Below are 18,654 nucleotides of genomic sequence, written 5' to 3' on the forward strand. Positions count from 1 at the left end.
GGTAATAATTACTTAACCCATGTCTACATGCTCCACTCTCCTCCCAGATTCTTGATAAACTTGTACTAGAACTCAAAACTCATACATAATCATGGACTGGACCCTTGAAGCAAGCGCAGTCCTTTATACTGTAATCAGATATAAAAATAAAAATAAATAGCAGCCATAGCTCAGTGGGTCAAAGCGCTCTGACCAAAGAGTCAGAGGTTTGAATCCACCCATTGGTAGACATCAGGAAGGGTCTCCAGTCATAAAATGCTACACGCTCCAAAATCAAAGTCCTCCACCTAGGGTCAATGCCTTGGCCCTTATCAAAAAAGAAGGTATGTTGTAAAAAATAATAATAATAATAATAAAAAATGGTAATCATGAATAAGCCTGTAAGTGTGACCTAATATTAATTTGTACTAGGAATAAGTGACTTTTATGGCCTTTCCTTCTGTGTGTTCAGACCTCCTTAGAGATGATAAATACTATCTCCTTCAAGATCAAAATAGAGTTCAGAAATATGGAATAATTCCAAACTTTGCTCACAGTAGGTTTAACTCCATAGGGACTGCTCCACAGTTGTTACTCAAAATTACTCTCTCTTCACCATTATACTCCCAGCAATGTATTGGAGTACTGTATAATAAGCAGACAAATAAGTACAAAATGATCACTACTCTGTGGCCCTAGAATAATTTCAGTACATTATTTACATTATTAATGAACCAATTTAAGTGGAGTTAGATATTTTCTTCACCTCATTTCAGTCTAACCCTAGTTGAGCCAAGTTCTGAAAGCAGTTTCCTTCAGCATTGAAGCATAACTGTACCAGGTGTTCCAAACCACCAAATTTTTTATGCAACCTGTTCACTGAAGGGCTGCATTCTCCTTAATAACTGGTAATATTTTCTTTCAGCTAATGAAGTATGCAATACGATTTTAATTTTTTTTTTTCTTGAGACCCCACAGCCAGGAAAAATAATCTTGGGTTATATCCATCGGGCAGAGTTGAGAGATGCAGGCCAAAATAGGCCTGGAATGAGGTTATAGAGAGTAATCTTAGGGATAGGGGACTGAATAAGGAGGCTGCCAGAGATCGAGCAGCATGGAGAACCTCCATCAGGTGACCAGGACTAGTGGATGCAAGAATGTTGGAGCCTTTATAAACAATACGAAATCAGAATTTGAAATACAGTCAGTTTTTTTATGCGAGGAAGAAGGAACCAAAGGCCATGAGCCCACAACAGTTCCCTCCAAGAGAAAAACAAAATACAATAGAGAGCCAAATTCAAGATCCGATCATTTTGAGATGCCTGGAAACACTGCATTCGAAAGACTGGAGATCATAGGCAGCAGGAAATACAGAGAGAGAGAGAGAGAGAGAGTTCCAGAGCTGACCTGTTGCATAAATGAAAGACTGGGAGTAACGGTTAACTCTTGCATTAGAGAGTTGGACAGAAAAGTGATGAGAGTTTGCTGCCAGACAGGTGCTACGCGCCCGTCGTAGAGGTGGAGGAATGCAAGCAGACAGTACAGTATAATCATTATAATGTGATGGTTTGAGTGCATTCAGTTACAAAGGGCACACTGCAGATAGTTTCCTGGTACCTGATAGTTTGTGTGTGTGTGTGTGTGTGTATGTGTGTGGACTTTTGGAGACTACTCTATAATTTTTATTCTTTTCAATACCAAGAAATTTTATGATAGCTTGAGAATGAAAGTGGGCTGTATTGAGAGGGAGGAATTTATGGTAAAGGTGGGCATGTAATAGAGGTCAGTCCTTAGCCCTTTTCTACTTTACATGGTACTCAAACACTGTTGTGGGTAGGGGTGGGCGTAATCGATTATTTGTAATCGATTACTTCGATTACTCGCCAGAAAAATATTGTAATCGATTATTTTTCCAGTAATAGATTATTTTATTGAGTACTTTTGGTGGATTTTTGTCATACTTCTAGCCATTAACATGCCAGGTTATGGTTTGTTAAACATCTTACGTTTGGCAATGCACTTGTAGACCTTCGCGACTCGAAATATTGGAGGCATTTTTGTACAGCAAGTTGTAAATGAATCCCTCGTCTCAGTGGCATAGATAGACGATTTAGCTGCCAACTCCTAGGTATGTATTTTATTTGTGAGAACATTGATATTGATCACTGGTATTTCATTTTGTAAGCATGATATTTGGCGGAAATACCAATAAAGTGACGACTTCCAAATAACCTATCTTCGTTTTGGGGATTGGACTTCAGAAACTTTGAGATGACCCATATGATTTTCCTTAACATTAAGCTTATTATTCATGTTACATTACAGTTTTGTAAGTAAGATTTCATTTTGAAGCGGATTTTATAGACATGCATAAGAACAGTACACAAGACGAGATTGACTCCCGCGGAACGCACAGCTGACTCGTAAACAAAACAATGACAGCCAACTGACCCCCGGGAATGAAGACTTCTTGGTATGTCGCTTGCTTTTTATATTTATAGTTTTGGTATTATTGTATAATTACTCCCGTACGGCACCGGGCACATTTTCTTCCATTATCTTACTTTGAATATGATACTTAGCAACGCAGAGTGTGTCCTACCCGTCGCAAATTTCATTTTACTAGTTTAATTAACCACTAACTAATGTACCTGACAGAGGCGGGCGGACATGTTGACGGAGTGGAGGCTAGGATATTATGTGTGTTCGTGCGTGCGTTAGTAAGGGTAGGGTGTGTGTTAGTACGTGCGTTACCGCTGCGTGGGTGGAACTGGGCAAGTAAGTCGGCTTCAACCAATCACATTCAATAGACAATAGCCAATCAAGTGCATCCTTTTCATTTCCCCTCGAATTTCAAATTTTGAAACTTCGTCAGTCCCCAGAACTAAGTCATTGCGCTATGGTGGTCTGTAACTGGTGCGAGTTAAATTACATGAAAGCTTTCGCTACGTTTTATGAAAACGAAGATAGTGCCATATCGTTCTTGAAAGACCATGAAGTAATTAGATCTACAGCTCCAAAGTGACCAGAACATAATACAGACTTAGTTTTTAGAGAAAAAGACAAGATCTGGCGGTGTAGGCATACTTTTTATTTGAATAAGACCAAGAAAAGACGCAAGGAACGGACGACTTTCGTCCTGGACCATCGTATCTCTAGGTAAGCATTCCCCTAGGATAGGTTAGGTTAGGTTAGGTTAATGTAAGGGGGTCTGGGGGCGGAGCCCCCAGTTAGGAAACACGGCCAGGCTGGGGGGTCTGGGGGCGGAGCCCCCAGTTAAAACGAGGTCGATAAGAAGCTTAAAATTATATTTTTCTGGTGGATTTTGATGCGATTGAGTTTTTTACTTCACTTTTTTGGGAAAATGCTTGATTTCACCTACTTGTCCAATCAAAGTTCATGATTGGAAAAGAGGGGAAATGAGGCATTTCCGACGAAAATGAAGGTCAGAAACATTCGATATCGCATCAAAAACTGCCAGAAAAATATATTGCACTACCAAGGGGGTGTACTGTCCACTTCTAAAAATTTACCGGTTTAAGTATGGTTAGGTTAGGTTTATTTCAACAAGGTTAGGCTTTTGCATGGAATTTTCATATTCCCAGTATTTTCAGTGTAATTCATTTGAATTTGACCTTCATTTCTGTCGGAAATCACTCGTTTTTGCGTAATCCAACCTGCCAGAACCTCCTGTTCAACAATGAAACATTGGGGGTGGGGGGGGTGTAACTCAAAAACGAGTGATTTCCGACAGAAATGAAGGTCAAATTAAAATGAATTACACTGAAAATACTAGGAAAATGAAAATTCCATGCAAAAATGGCGTGCGGGAGTAAAAGTAAAAATTTACCAATTTCTTTAATTACTACAGACCAGCCACTTCTCATTTACCTTTGTGAAGAGATAGTTGGTTTCACGTATACAGTATACTGTGGTTGTATGTCTGTCCATGCCACAAAGGTAGTTTTTTCTTTTTCTTTTTTTGCTAAACGCTGTCACTGAGATTTTAATAGCTTCATCTGCTAAAGGGGATGTTTGTCTAAAAAACAGGTCAAGTTTAGAAAGGAGAAGCCTTCACCCTACAGTGAATCCTGAATGCAGGTCAGGAAGAGTAAGGATATAAATACAATTATTCAGTGCAAATTTAGTGCATTTATTGGCAATATTTGGTAAGCCCCTTATATTTCAACTTACAAAACTCCAGTAAGCACGATACACCAAACTAAACTGAGGCAAAATTGTTTTAGGAGTGACTTGTAGTTAGAGGGATGGTAAGTTTATTTGCTGCCAGCAAGCTTAGAATAATGACTTAAGTTTTCCAGCTTACATGTCTTTTGATTTTTCTCGCAATTTTTCTGGTGTTTTGCCATTTCCTCTGCTTTTAACAAGGCACAAAGTACTGTACAGCAAATATGAAGTTACAGAGCATCACAGCAATATAAATAATTCCTTCAAGTTTCATCTAGTCAAACTTATTCATTAATGTTTAATATTCCATTGAACCAACATTATAGTCTGTGAACTTATCGATAATTTTGTGCTGGTAAACCATGAGTAGGAATGCGGGTATTGTGTGAGAATGATTTTAAACCATCTTTCCTTCTGAGTAATATTTGCCCAAAAGTGCAAGTTCAGACGTACTGTGTGCTGCATGTTGCGTGCAACAACTAGCAACCTCGCATCTCACTGCCTCAAGCAAACAAGAAATGTGTTAAGAGCTCGAGCCAGGCAACCAACAGAAGGGCGAGATGGCACGTTTCAAATAGCGGACACAGTAGGCTCAAAGTGTCTATGTGGAAGGCAAGGGAGGTGCCTAGCATAGCAACCTCACCCCATCTCCTCTTTACACCTCATCTTCACCCTCATCTTCACCATCAAGGATGCTGTCAATGGCTACTTCTTCGTAGTCTTTTTCCAGAGCAGCCAGATCTTCACGTGCTTCTGAAAACTCACCTTCCTCCATACCTTCACCAACATACCAATGGACAAAGGCTCTCTTGGCATACATGAGGTCAAATTTGTGGTCAAGCCGTGCCCACGCCTCAGCAATAGCAGTAGTGTTGGAAAGCATGCAGACAGCACGCTGCACTTTTGCAAGGTCAGCACCAGGCACTACTGTAGGAGGCTGGTAGTTGATGCCTACCTGTTAGGGGAAATTAAATATTATCAGGTTATGTTGCAAAACATCTGTGAATAAATCAATGTTGTACATAAGGGCCACAAGATTCGCTTGTGCAGATACCCAAGTTGCTGAGATTCGCTTGTGTAGGTACCCAGGTTGCTGAACATTTTACTTTTAAAATAACAGAACAAGGGAAGAAAAAAGAAATGAATAAAACAAAACAAAAAAATCCATACAAAAGATTACTGGTGTCCTCCATTCATTCAGTAAACATACAAAATGAATGATTTCCAGTCCCTATTCTCTCAATCTTTATCCACTGAAAAAATTCACTGACAAGTATACTCCTCCTAAGAAGTTAGATTTAAACTGCCTGTTATTTTAGCCCATTGTGAGTGCATGGGTCTACTGGAAGAACTGTTTGGAGAGAGGTCAGCACTTGACTCAGCAGACAAACTGGGATGGTGGTGAGTGATGAGTATACCTGGGCACACTGCGTTTGAAAGACTGCAGATTGTAGGCAGTAGGAAAACCAGACAGAGGGAGATAGTTCCACAGTTGACCTGTTGCATACATGAAGGACTGGGAGTAGTGGTTAACTCTTGCATTAGAGAGTTGGACAGAAAAGGGATGAGAGTTTGTTGCTAGAAGGGTTCATGTGTCCGCCATTGAGGTGGAGGGATGAAAGCAGATGGTTCACAGGAGCGGCGACCACTGAAGTTGCGACAGAAAAGAAAGAAAGATGCAACAGTGCAGCAAAGAGACAAAGGTTGAAGGAGGCCAGTAAAAGAAGGAGAGTTAATGAGACGAAAAGCCTGTGACTCCACTCTGTTGAGAAGAGCCGTGTGTGGGGAGCCTTCCCACACTTGAAAGTTGTACTCTACACAGGGGCGAATAAAACCTGTGTATCAAGTCAGCAACTGTGCAGGGGTAAAGAACGTAAGGAGTTGGCTTAGCACACCCAATCTCTTGCAAGCAGATTTTACAAAATAGGTAATATGTTCTTTCAAATATAAATCCCGAGAGAATGAAACCCCAAGTATGTTTAAGGATGATCCAGGATTGAGCTAGATATTGTTAAAAAATTAGAGGGTACTCCTGTGGAAGAGTTTGTCGGGTTGATTGATGTAAGAACTGAGTTTTGGAGGTTATTTTTACCCCAATCAGAGATATGAGTCAAGTCAGACATTAGGTATGCCATAGCCTCATCCCTTGTTTGCTGAAGTAACAACTGAGATGGACGCTGCAGAAAGCAAATGGAAAGGGAAAGGGTGGAGCCATCAGCGTATGAGTGGATAGGGTTAAATGTACAACTTGGAAGGTCATTGATGAATAAAAGGAAGTGAGTTGGAGATAGGGCAGAGCCCTGAGTAACACCACTATTGATAGTTCTAGGAGAAAAATGGTGGCCGTCTACAAGTGCGGCTATAAAACGACCAGAAAGGAAACTAGAGATGAAGGCACAGATAGAAGGATAGACACCATAAGAGGGTAGGTTGGAAATTAAAGATTTATGGCAGACTCGGTCGAAAGGCTTTGAGATGTCAAGGGCAATGGCAAAGCTTTCGCTATAGTCCCAAAAAGAGGATGACCAGGAGTCTGAAAGGTAGGTGAGAAGACCACCAGTGGAGAGTTCCTGGCGGAACCCATACTGACGATCAGAAAGAAGGTTGACAGGAAAAATGCTTTAACTTTTTTTTGTTTTTTTTTTTTTTGTTAAGAACAGACTCAAAAACTTTTGAAATACAAGATGTTAGAGCGATTGGGTGATAGTTAGAGGGTTGGGAATGGTCACCCTTCTTTGGGACAGGCTGAATGAAAGCAAACTTCCTGCAAGAAGGAAAAGTGCAAGTTGATAGACAATGGCGAAAGAGTGTACCTAGGCAAAGTGTAAGCACAGAAGCACAGATCTTGAGGACAACAGCAGGGACCCCATCAGGTCCATATGGCTTGTTAGTATTGAGGGCAGTGATGGCAGAAAATACATCAGCAGAAGAAATTTTAATGTCAGCCATAAGGAAGTTAGACGGGTGAAGTGATAGAGGAACAGCACCGGAATCGTCTACGGTGGAATTGGAGGAGAAAGTCTGAACAAAGAGTTCCGCTTTATCAGTAGAAGTAATAGCTACAGAGCCATCAGAGTGGAAAAAAGAAAGGATGATGAAGTAAAGTAATTGTTAAAAAGGTTTTTGGCAAGGTGCCAGAAACAGCGGATAGAATTCGAGTTGAGAGCATTTAGTATAGATGAAATTATTTTTAGCAGCGCGAAGAACAGACTTAGCATGATTCCGGGCAGAAAGATAGGAAAGATGAGATGCAGAGGTGGGTTGGCTCCAGTACCTACTGCAGGCCTTCTCCTTGTTGTGGACAGCATTGTCTAACAAGCGTGATTAAATCAAGTTTTTTTTTTTGCATTAGTCAAAGGATATGAGAAAGGAATGTATGCTTCCATGCCTGACAGAATAACCACTGTAATGCGCAGGGCACATTCAGATGGCTCTTGGCCATGGAAGCAATAATCATTCCAGGGAAAATCAAAGAAGTTTTGCCTGACGGCCTCCCAATCAGCAGCTCCAAAGAGCCACAACCGACATTTCTTTGGAGGGTCCACAGGCTGCACTGGAGTGATAGGACGGGTTAAGGCAATAAGGTTGTGATCGGAGGAGCCCAACGGAGAGAAAAGATTTACAGTGTAAGCAGAAGGCTTAGTTGGAAGGAAGAGGTCAACTATGTTGAATCTCTCTTCAAGGCGGTCGTGGATACGGGTAGGGTGCTGTACAAGCTGCTCTAGGTCACTGAGGATAGAAAAGATGTAGGCTTGTTCACCAGGTGGATCAGTGAAAGGAGAGGAGAGCCAAAGGTGGTGGTGAACACCGAAATCTCTTAGCATGGAGATTTCAGAGAAAGGAAAACTGGATAAGATGTGTAAGATAGTCAAAGAATTTTTCATAGTCAGTAGAATTAGGGGATAAGTAAACAGCACAGATATATTTAGTCAAAGAACAACAGGAAAGCCGAAGCCAGAGAGTAGACAATTCTGAAGAATCAACTTCAGGAACACGAGAGCAAGATAAGTCATTGCGTACATATACGCAACAGCCACCTTTGGCATTGAAGTGAGTATAGAGAAAGTAGGAGGATACAGAGATGGATTTGCTAGCAGTTGCCTCTGACAGCTGGGTCTCAGTTAGGAGGAGAAGGTTAGGATTAGAGGAGGAGAGATGGTGCTCAACAACGAGAAAGCTAGAGGAAAGGATGAAAATGTTGCAGAAATGAAGAAGTGAATCAGATAGCTGCTCCAGGCATCTCGCTGGGTCGTCACTTGGAGAGGGGTGAATGGTGAGGGCACTTATGGTCCCCCCCTCCCACGGGGGCTCCGAGGCTTGGTTAAATGACGTCATTTTGGTTGAAGTTTGAATACAAAGTGTAGTGTGTAATGTGCATGTAGTTTGGTCTTGACAGTTAAACTTGCATTGGAGATATGTTGGCCTATTCTTTATGTTACTGAAACACTGACTTCAGCAAAAGGGGATGGTTAGGAACTAGTCCTGAGGGCTGATGAAACGGGAGCTTCAGCTCTCCCTGTCACCAGCTTTCCATCCACCTTGGGAGTAATGTCCTGCTCGACTGGTGCTACAGAGTCTGGTACTTGGGGTCTCCCTCATCCACTTCCATCCAATTGTGGATCATGTTCTCAGTCACCTGTTCTGCTGCTTCCATACACCACACAAAGTCGTGAGCTTCGAAGCTGGTAAAGCCAGGAATGGTCTCTTCAAACTTAAGGAGCTTGTTCCAACCATGCTCAAGTGTGAGTGCAGAGAGTACCCTCCAAACCTGTGTCCAGTTGTAGATTGCAGACTTGAGGAAATACTCCTTGAGGTTGGCCAAGGCCCTCTCCCCCTTACTGTCCATTTCCTCCTTGTCCACGAGCACAACCATCGTATCTTACATAAACCTCTCAGTACAGATGCTTCATTGCTGTGATAATACCCTTGTCTATGGGTTGCAAGACCAAGGTCAAATTAGAGGGCAAGAACATAACCCTAATACAAACTCCATCTCCAACCAACTCTATCTCAGAAGGATGTGTGTGTGTGTGTGTGTTTTCCACCATCCAACGCAGTCATTCATTTCAATACAGATTCCCTGTAATGAACGTTGTAAAATAGTGCATACAGGTCCCGTTTCCTAACTCACCTTGAATCCGGTGGGGCACCAGTCGACAAACTGAATGGTGCGCTTGGTCTTGATGGTGGCGATGGCTGCATTCACGTCCTTGGGCACCACGTCACCCCGGTACAAGAGGCAGCAGGCCATGTACTTGCCGTGCCGGGGATCACACTTTACCATCTGATCACAAAAAATTAAGTACGTGATTAGTTTTCCTGTGATAGGGGCAACTCTATACCGTTTTTACTCTAATCTAGCTCAGTTTTATTCCTTTTGCTGCATAATTCATGTAGGGTACCCCAGTGGCAAAAGAAAAAAAAAAATGCAATGGCTCTAAATCCTTTTCACACCACTTCATGATTAACACTGATCTGTTGTTACTGCTCTGTATTCAAATTGGATAGATGGTAATTTTAGGCCATGTTAGGGCAAAAGCGTTATAGTATTTTTAGACAGTCATCTGACCGCAATATATATATATAAAATTAAGTTACGTGGTCAGCCTTCTCATGAACAGGACAGTTCTATTATTTTGTACCATGTGAATGCCAGATGATTTTATTCAGCTAAGAGTAAGCATAAGAGCCAATAAAGGTAAACAGAGTAATACCACGACTGAGGGTCTCATAGTTTGGGGTTATTTCACCATCTGCCTTTTAACCAATCAGACGACGTATCATCCTATTTCCAGACGATTTTATTCAACGTTAGAGAGACTTTTCGAACTGAAGGAGATACTGCCATTAGTGACCTTCCCAAGATCGGGAAAACTTTTGAATTCTATCCTAGCTAATTCCAGATTATCTTAATCAGCTGAGTCACAAGAGCCTTAGTGTTAAAATAGCATTATGTTTATAGGACCAGGGACTCACTGGATGACTCGGATGGATTTCTATTTGTTTTACCTGTAACTGTTGACTGTACTTGGTGATGACACTACAAATACTTTTATGTTTAACTCAGTATCTATGATGGCATTTTTGAATGGTACTTTTCCTACCTCCAAATAATTTCATGCAGCTAATGGAGATCTATCACAGTAAAGGAATTAATGGCCAGTATTTCTTACCCCCCTCAGTTCATTACTGTTGTTGGGGATGAACTCTGGGATTAGGCGTCCGACAGTAGACAGATGGGTAGATACATAAACAGATAAACATAAGAGCTTCAATCAATCGAGGAGTCGGGCATTGAGCCATTGGTTGATGTCAGGAAGGGCATCCGACTACAAATTGCTACTGGACACTATCGTTCTCTCACCTTAACTTGGCCCAGTTTTTCTTCCTTTTGCGCCTTATTTCCTGTAGCTTAGAATAAGACAGTGCTCTCAAAAGCATTTCTTCGTCACTAGTATCATAATCTAGTGCTAATATACCATATTGTTACAACTCAGCATTATGGAGAGATGACAGTTTTAGGCCAAGTTAAAATAAAAAGAGTATATACGCTCCGCCAGAAGTCCTCTAAAGATGCAGTATATCAACCCATTAATCACATGTGCTCGACGTACAACTGTGTCACAGGTAGATGAATAGGTGATGATAAAGGATACGAGTGTGTGTAGTGAAACTGGAAAATGAAGGGAACTGGGGTGGGGAAGGGGGATGGAAAGGGAGGTTCGGAGGGAAGGGAAATGGATAAGATAAGAAGATTAAGGATGGAGGGGGGGCAGGAGATGCGGGTGGGGGTGGGAATGCAGATACAAGGACGAGGAGAAGGGGGAGAGCGATGATGTGGGGAGGAAGGAGGGACAATGGAGGAGGGGTAGAGAAGAGAGAATGCTAAGAGAGAATGCTCAAGTCGGGGACGGGAAGACGATTAGGATGGGGAAGGGAAGGTGATAGAAGGGGGAAGGGGAACAAGCTTCCCCATCCCATTGCTCGATTTACCGTCGATAAATGTGTTAGGTGGAAGTTCGACATACTTGCCCCTCTCTCCATTCCACACCTCTCCTCCACTCTCTCCTCTATTCCTCTCTTCCACTCCTCGTTCCACTCTCTCTTCCCATTCCACTAACCCCACTACGCACCTATTCTCTTTATAACTTCTCTCTTCTCCACCACTCCCCTACCCTTCCTTCCTATCTCCGCTCACTCCTCTTCCCACCTCGTTTACTCTCTTCCCCTTCCCACTATTTCCACTCTCCTTTCCCATAGCTCCCACTCCATACCTTTCTCCCTCCCCCTCCATTCCCCCTTTCTCCCTCCCTCTTCACTGCCTTTCTGCCTGAAAAGGGAATGGCAAAGGAAAACTGAGGTCAACTGACAAGAAATTGTGGGTTGATTAGAGAGTGAAGGGAAGGGAAGAGCAGGGTGATGATGACTGATTTGACAGGAACTAGGGAGGGGGCAAATGAGAGGAAAGACAGCCTCCCCCCTCCCACTTCTCTCTCTCTCTCTCTCCCTCCCAGTATCTTTGTCTGTACTCTGATGGGAATGGAGGAACGCGTGGGACGGTAGTGATTAAAGGTGTGGGGGGAGGGGGTAGACAGGTACTACTTCAGGTATTTTTGTCCACAGTAAACTCATACGTATGTACATAAATACATACATAATGATATACATAAACTAATGATGACCAAGATTATGACTGGCTGCGGTGATGATGAATCTTGATGACAAAATTGTAAAGACCAAAGCAGCCCCTGCGGTAATATGGTATCTGGTAGTCGATCAGCAGATGGGTAGGCTACTTAGACAAAGAGACAGACAGATGATAAATAAGCAAATGGGTGATGCTAAAGAATGAAAATGTTTACTATGATATGTTCGGAGGCACCTGGCCTTTTATGAGCTCTGGAATAAGGTGTGTTATAGCAGACAGATAGATAAACTGACTGACAGATGAACCAAGTAGGAGGCTATGATTGTGTATGGTAGCTTGAAGGTGATTTTGTTGCAGCCACCCTGGATGAGGCGTCTGACAAATGACAGACAGCCCTGTATTCTACAATGGAGGCTTCCCAACACCTCGTCTTTAGCGATTAATTTTGCATGTTCAGCTCTGCACGCTATGGTGGAGAATTACTGTATTTCCTCAGTTTCTTTCTCCCTTCTTTTTCCTCCAAATACTTTTCAGTTGGGAAAATACCCCCAAACACCCTTTTCATTCTTTTCATTTAGTCCATTAAAGGGGCGACATGGGGTCAGAAACTAAACCGTAGCAACGAGGAGATATTGGCGATCCTGTGTTCTTTCATGTTCATTGATCATCATGGCAATTTGCACAGGAGTATGCCAGTGTACTGAAACTGTGTTGAGACCATCCTGCATTTCCTTGGGAACGTTTTGCAGTCTTCAATACACCGTGTCATTCTTTTATGCCATATCGTTATAATATCGACAGTTTGCATCAGTCATAGTACCAAGGTATTATGTGGCTAATAAATACCAAAGGAAAAGTTGCTACGAAATCTTCAATGTAACATAGAATACCGCAGAGGCCCGTATTCTCTACGGTTAACCCTTCAACACGATAACGTACAAGTTTTCAATTATAACCAGGGCCTCATCAAAACATTTCACATAGCTTGAGAAAGACCTCTTGCACTGAAGAGATTAATACCACATCTAACGCCTCCAGTTCGAAAAATGTCACCGAAACTACAGAAAATGGCCTGAGAAAAAAAAAGAAAAAAAGTCTTCTATTTGAACGGTTATGATGGCTCCCTAGCACCCATTCTCTATCAGTTTATTTCTGTATTTGGCATGTATTATAATGTATGTTAATGCCAACAATATTTGTATCAGAAAGTCGCAAATAACATGAAAGAGGAAATTAATGTGTAGCACGGTCCATATACTCCAAAAAGAATACAACCTTGGGAGGAGGTGGATAGCGGAGGGTTTAATGTGACCGTGGAAAATGCGAAGACTAGAACATACACTGAGATTATGATAAAGAGGGAAGTTGGCTGGGGACTATGAATGATTAAATTTATTTTTGCGAAGCAGTTTACATACATACATACAGTACATACACACATACATACCTGTACATTCATACAGCCGGACATGCGCACATGCATATGATACACATTCATGGAAAGTTAAAAATAGAATGAGCCATTAATTATTTTCCGTGAAGTAACTTTTGTTCACACACACACACACACACACACACACACACACACACACACACACACACACACACACACACACACACAAACACTCCTTCCTTCCCCTCTCTCTCTCACCTGGTTAGCGGGCTCGAAGCAGGCGTTGGTGATCTCCGCGACTGAAATCTGCTCGTGGTACGCCTTTTCGGCCGAGATGACAGGCGCGTAGGTGACGAGGGGGAAGTGGATGCGCGGGTACGGCACGAGGTTGGTCTGGAACTCCGTCAGGTCTACGTTGAGCGCCCCGTCGAACCTGCGGGAGGGAGGTGCGGGATGAGAGAGAGAGAGAGAGAGAGAGAGAGAGAGAGAGAGTGTGTGTGTGTGTGTGTGTATGTGTGTGTGTGTGTGGAGGTAGGTCTATGTTCAGGGCACCATAATACCTGGATTTTAAAACTGTGTGGATTTTTTTATGCATGGAGAAGAAACCAAATGCTACAAGTTTATTCATTCAATCAACTCATTCATTCATCTAAAAACCTGCTCACTGACTCATTTAAGCACATATTCATTCATTCATTTAATCACCCATTCAATCATTCTAACAGCTGCATCTTCATTTGCTTATTCACTAATTCATGCAAACACCAATTCATGTATTTAAAGACCTGGTCATTCATTCATTCGTCCATTTAAACACCTGCTCATTCACTCATTCACATAAATATTCATTCATTTGAAGATCTACTCATTCATTCATTTACAGACTTGATCATTCATCAATTCATTCTTTTAAAATCCTGTCCAATCATTCATGCAAACAGCTGCTCCTTCATTTATTCACTTATTTACCAGCTCATTAATTTATCCAGTTAAACACCTGCTCATTCATTCGCCAATAATTCATTCATTTATTCCCTTAAACACCAGGTCACAGATTCATTCAAAGTGTCTTTCTCTGTCTCTGTCTGTCTGTCTCTGTCTCTGTCTGTCTGTCTTTCTCTCTCTCTGTTTGTTCTTCCTTCCTCCCTTCATTCCTCCTTTTTTCCTTCCTTCCTTCCTTCCTCCCTCCCTCTCTTTTCTTTCTTCCTTCCTTTCTTGCCTTCCCTTCCTTTATCTCTCCTTATCTACCTGCGAGAGAGGCAGTGATGGAGGAGACAGTCTGTTTATGTCCCTCTTTCCCCACTTTCCTCCCTCCCTTCTTCCCTCCCTTTATTTCATTGTTTCACTTGTTAACCCTCTCAAGGTCGGAGCAACTCTAGTATTCTCTTCCAGCTAACACTGACGGTTTTATTCAGCTGAGTGTATGAGCCTCAGAGAGTTAGTTTACCCCCCATCTCTCCTTCCCTCCCTCCACCTCGTCCTTTCCTTCCTTCTTTCCTTCCCTCCCTCCACCTCGTCCTTTCCTTCCTTCTTTCCTTCCCTCCCTCCACCTCGTCCTTTCCTTCCTTCTTTCCTTCCCTCCCTCCACCTCGTCCTTTCCTTCCTTCTTTCCTTCCCTCCCTCCACCTCGTCCTTTCCTTCCTTCTTTCTTTCTTTCGTTCTTCCGATTCGTCCCTTTACTGCCATGTCTTCATATATCAATTTACATCCCTCTTTCCACCCATCGTGTTTTAACCCCTATCCCTGCCTTTCTCTCCCTTACTCTTTACTTCAGTTACTCTCTCTCTCTTTCTCTCTTTCTCTCCCTCTCTGTCTCTCTCTGTCTCTGTCTGTCTGTCTCTCTCTCTCTCTCTCTCTCTCTCTCTCTCTCTCTCTCTCTCTTCGTTCCTTCATCCTTCCCTCCTTCCCCCTCTCCCTTCATTTATACTTTATATCTTTCTCTGCCTCACTACATGTCTCCCTCCCTCCCTCCCTTCATACATATCTGAGAGAACCAGTCGTGAAGGATATCTGTTCTATAATCCTTCTTCACAAAAAGGTTTCTCGATACTTTTTTTTCTTAATCTTTCCATCCATCCCAACTTCCTTGCCTCCATCCCTCCGACTTCTCTCTCTCCTCTCTATCTATCTATTTTCTCTCTCTCTCCTCCTCCGTCTCTGCCTTAGAAAAACGCTGATAATAGGGAGAAAAAATTCTGCCTAACAAGTCTGTTCACAACCGTATATGCGTCTCTCGATATTTTGTAAGGTAGATCTGTTTCCCTCCATCCCTTTCTCATTTCTCTCTCTCCCTCCCTCCTTGTCTTTTCATCTATACATCATTTTTCTCCACCTCTTTCCCTTTCTCTCCTTTCATCTATATTTTTTTCCTCCCCGTCCCTCCCTTCTTCTCCCCTTTCATCTATATAGTATATTCTTTTTCTCCATCCCTACCTCCTTCTTTTCCTTCACCTGTTTACCTGCATTTTTTTTCTCTCCATCCATGTCTCCCGTCTTTCATTTTAACTATATATTCTTTCCCTCCATCCATCCCTCCACTCACTTCTGTATCAGTGGTTCCCAACCTGGGGGCCATGGCCCCCTGGTGGGGGCACAGCGTCTTTCATGGGGGCCGATGAGGTAATCTTGGGTGTATTCTGGGGTCACAGAACTTCCTATTTAAGTTTCTAACGAAATCATTTTTTTTCCGTTATTCTTTCAATATACAAAATCAATGGATGCAAAAGAAAATACATTCGTTGAGTTTAGATGCGATTCATATGCGAAAGACATCCCGAGAGGATATTGATGAAATGTTAGTTGAAATTAGTTGCTACTCTTCCATCAACAAATTGACGATGTTAATCCCTTTGCAGTCCTTGCGTGGTTATCTCTGCAAACAAAAAGTTCCAACATGCTAAACATCAAATTGAAGCAGCGCAAGTGGTTTTATGTAAAAAATGACCGCTGCTGTGCCATTACTATGAATCAGTCACCAATACTTCAGCTGGTAGCAAAATTTAATAGAAACCTTACTAATGAGTTTTCAAATCACTTTTTGAGTTTTCGGCTGTGTTTGTGCGCCCTGTCCGCAGTTCTGATTATCATAGATCGTAAAGCTTATCTACATTTTGTTCATTCCAGTGATGATCCGCCCTTCTCATTTTCAAGGATATACCTTTAACCCTTCGTGGGCAAATGGGGTCCCTGCGGACCCAAGCATGTTTTTAAAATGTTGCCATTAAGCCATTTTTTACTTTCACAGCCTGGCCTCTCATGACTTTCATTGTAGATGGTTGTTTTATATCCTCATTAAATCTGAGCAAGAAATCTCGCACGATTAATAAGCTAAAGGTCAAAGGAAGGCCACGAAGGTTACTGAATTCTGTGCAGCAAGGCACAATACGAAAAAGGTTGGGAGCCAAGGATCTACAAGTGTAATTATGTTCTCTATCCCCATCCTCACTTGAGGGAAGCCGTGATGGAGAGAAGGCTGATCTTTCGATATTCATATTTCTCTTCCATCTATCTCTTCTCTCCCTCTGTCCTTCCATCAATAGACTCATTTCCTCCCTCCCACTGTCCCTTCTTCATCCCTCCATCCATTCTTACCTGAGAGAGGCCGTGATGGAGGATACAATCTGGCCAATCAACCTGTTGAGATTGGTGTACGTGGGTCTCTCTATGTTCATGTTCCTCCTGCAGATGTCGTAGATGGCCTCGTTGTCCACCATAAAGGCGCATTCAGAGTGCTCCAGGGTCGTGTGGGTCGTCAGAATGGCGTTGTAAGGCTCAACCACAGCCGTCGCAACCTGGGTGAAAATTTTGATGTTAGGTGTAGGTCGCACAGTGTACAATTGCACACATAAATACTAATTCACTTCCTTACAGCAAATATCAAGACAATGAGCAACTTCGATATCCACTGATGCAAAATCCAGCTTTTATCCGACTTACACCAAACACTGTGGAAGGGTTAAGGATAAGGCATGAACAAAGTGAGCCGATTTTAAAAACCATTCATCAACGATCAAGGATACAGGGTAAGGTCAGTGGTCGACCCGTGTGTCTATGAGTGTGAACAAAATAGCTAAAAAAAAGTTTTGGTTCAATCAAACTTAGTGTAAGGGTTGAGAGTCGGCCAAGGGGTTAACCTATTTCTTTCTTTCTTGTTTTGTTTTTTTGAACAATAGATCAAAGGTCATGTCATAATGGCATGCTCAGTTTAAACAGTTTTGATCCAATTTAGATCAAACTTCGCTGAAGGGTAGAAGGTGAAGCAAGAACAAAAGTAATCGATTCTAATAACACTCAGTCAACAGGACCAGACGCAGCACACACACACACACACACACACACACACACACACACACACACACAAAAGGCGGGGGGGGGCGGGGGTGATGCCTAGTGTTTTTTTTTTTTTTTTTTTTTTTTTTTTTAAGCGCCATACGATATACTTAGATTACGGGAGATAATAACCACAGACAAAACCTTTACTAATTGAAGTTCAATACAATCGTCCGGAGATGCAGCAATTGACAGATAAATAGACCGAGAGAGAGAGAGAGAGAGAGAGAGAGAGAGAGAGAGAGAGCGAGAGTCACGGGATTGAAGGCTTAAGGATAACGCCGTAGGGTTCCATCACATCAGTCACAACCTGAGGCAGGGAGATACCGAGGAGTGGTGGGGGGGGGTCCTTAGAGTGGACGTCTTATCGTATTGCCATGGGGGAAGAATGAACCAATATTCAAATGCCTGTAACAAATATCCTTTCTAGAAAAAATAATTAAAGAAAGCCCAACCCAAGCTCCGTCCAATAAGGGCTGCATGCGAACACTATGGGCGACATTAACGACTGGAACAGACTGAGATTTCCACAGATGAGCAGTTGTTAACATGAAGGACATAATTATAATGACTGAAATTATACATATCTATCTACCTATCTATCTGTGTGTGTGTGTGTGTGTGTGTGTGTGTGTGTGTGTGTGTGTGTGTGTGTGTGTGTGTGTGTGTGTGTGTGTCACTGAAATGAAGGAATCAATATCGATGTATATCGAATAGACACCAGTGCAAAATATATTTCAAGGCTTTTATATATATTCAGATAAAAACAATGGCTTGCTGGCAGATTCGAAGAATAATAAAAACAAGTGCTCTCTCAAATATTGCTTAAAGGGTAAGAGCGAAGCGGTAAGAAAAGTCGCCTGTGTGTGTGTGTGTGTGTGTGTGTGTGTGTGTGTGTGTGTGTGTGTGGAGAGAGAGAGAGAAAGAGAGAATATTGTTTTCCTTGACTGAAGCTTAGTAATAATAATAATAATAATAATAATAATAATAATAATACAAGGTCAGGTCGTCTGCCCTGACTGTTGCAACGTTGGACTGGGCACTGCTTACAAAGTACTTCGCTTGAACCCAGCCTTTTCCCTTTGTCATCTCAATCGAGAAATAAATAAAATATTTA

The 18,654-nt window shown here is 42.2% G+C and overlaps 2 protein-coding genes across 3 annotated transcripts in view; one reads left to right on the forward strand and one right to left on the reverse strand.

The window, feature by feature from the left end:
• Positions 1-2,390: 2,390 nt before the first annotated feature.
• The window catches only part of Scsalpha1 (Succinyl-coenzyme A synthetase alpha subunit 1), a 68,780-nt gene continuing 52,516 nt past the window's right edge, over positions 2,391-18,654 (forward strand). Inside the window, exon 1 of the mRNA XM_080270874.1 lies at positions 2,391-2,452. The gene's annotated coding sequence lies outside the window, so the exon portion shown is untranslated. The remainder of the gene's footprint in view (positions 2,453-18,654) is intronic.
• LOC145397146 (tubulin alpha-1A chain-like) overlaps positions 4,115-18,654 on the reverse strand; it is a 45,340-nt gene continuing 30,800 nt past the window's right edge. The window contains exons 5-8 of one of the 2 annotated variants that reach the window (XM_080270344.1): positions 16,800-16,999; positions 13,467-13,641; positions 9,299-9,451; positions 4,115-5,122 (exon numbers count right to left, since the gene is read on the reverse strand). In XM_080270344.1, coding sequence (XP_080126470.1) covers positions 4,823-5,122; positions 9,299-9,451; positions 13,467-13,641; positions 16,800-16,999 — 828 coding nt within the window. In that variant the 3' untranslated portion in view covers positions 4,115-4,822. Of the gene's footprint in view, positions 5,123-9,294; positions 9,452-13,466; positions 13,642-16,799; positions 17,000-18,654 lie in introns of both variants that reach the window. The other variant, XM_080270351.1, reaches the window with a different exon arrangement.

This window comes from Coenobita brevimanus, chromosome 5 (assembly GCF_032717465.1).
Source record: "Coenobita brevimanus isolate Jiangsu-jjx chromosome 5, ASM3271746v2, whole genome shotgun sequence".
Lineage (NCBI taxonomy): Eukaryota > Metazoa > Arthropoda > Malacostraca > Decapoda > Coenobitidae > Coenobita > Coenobita brevimanus.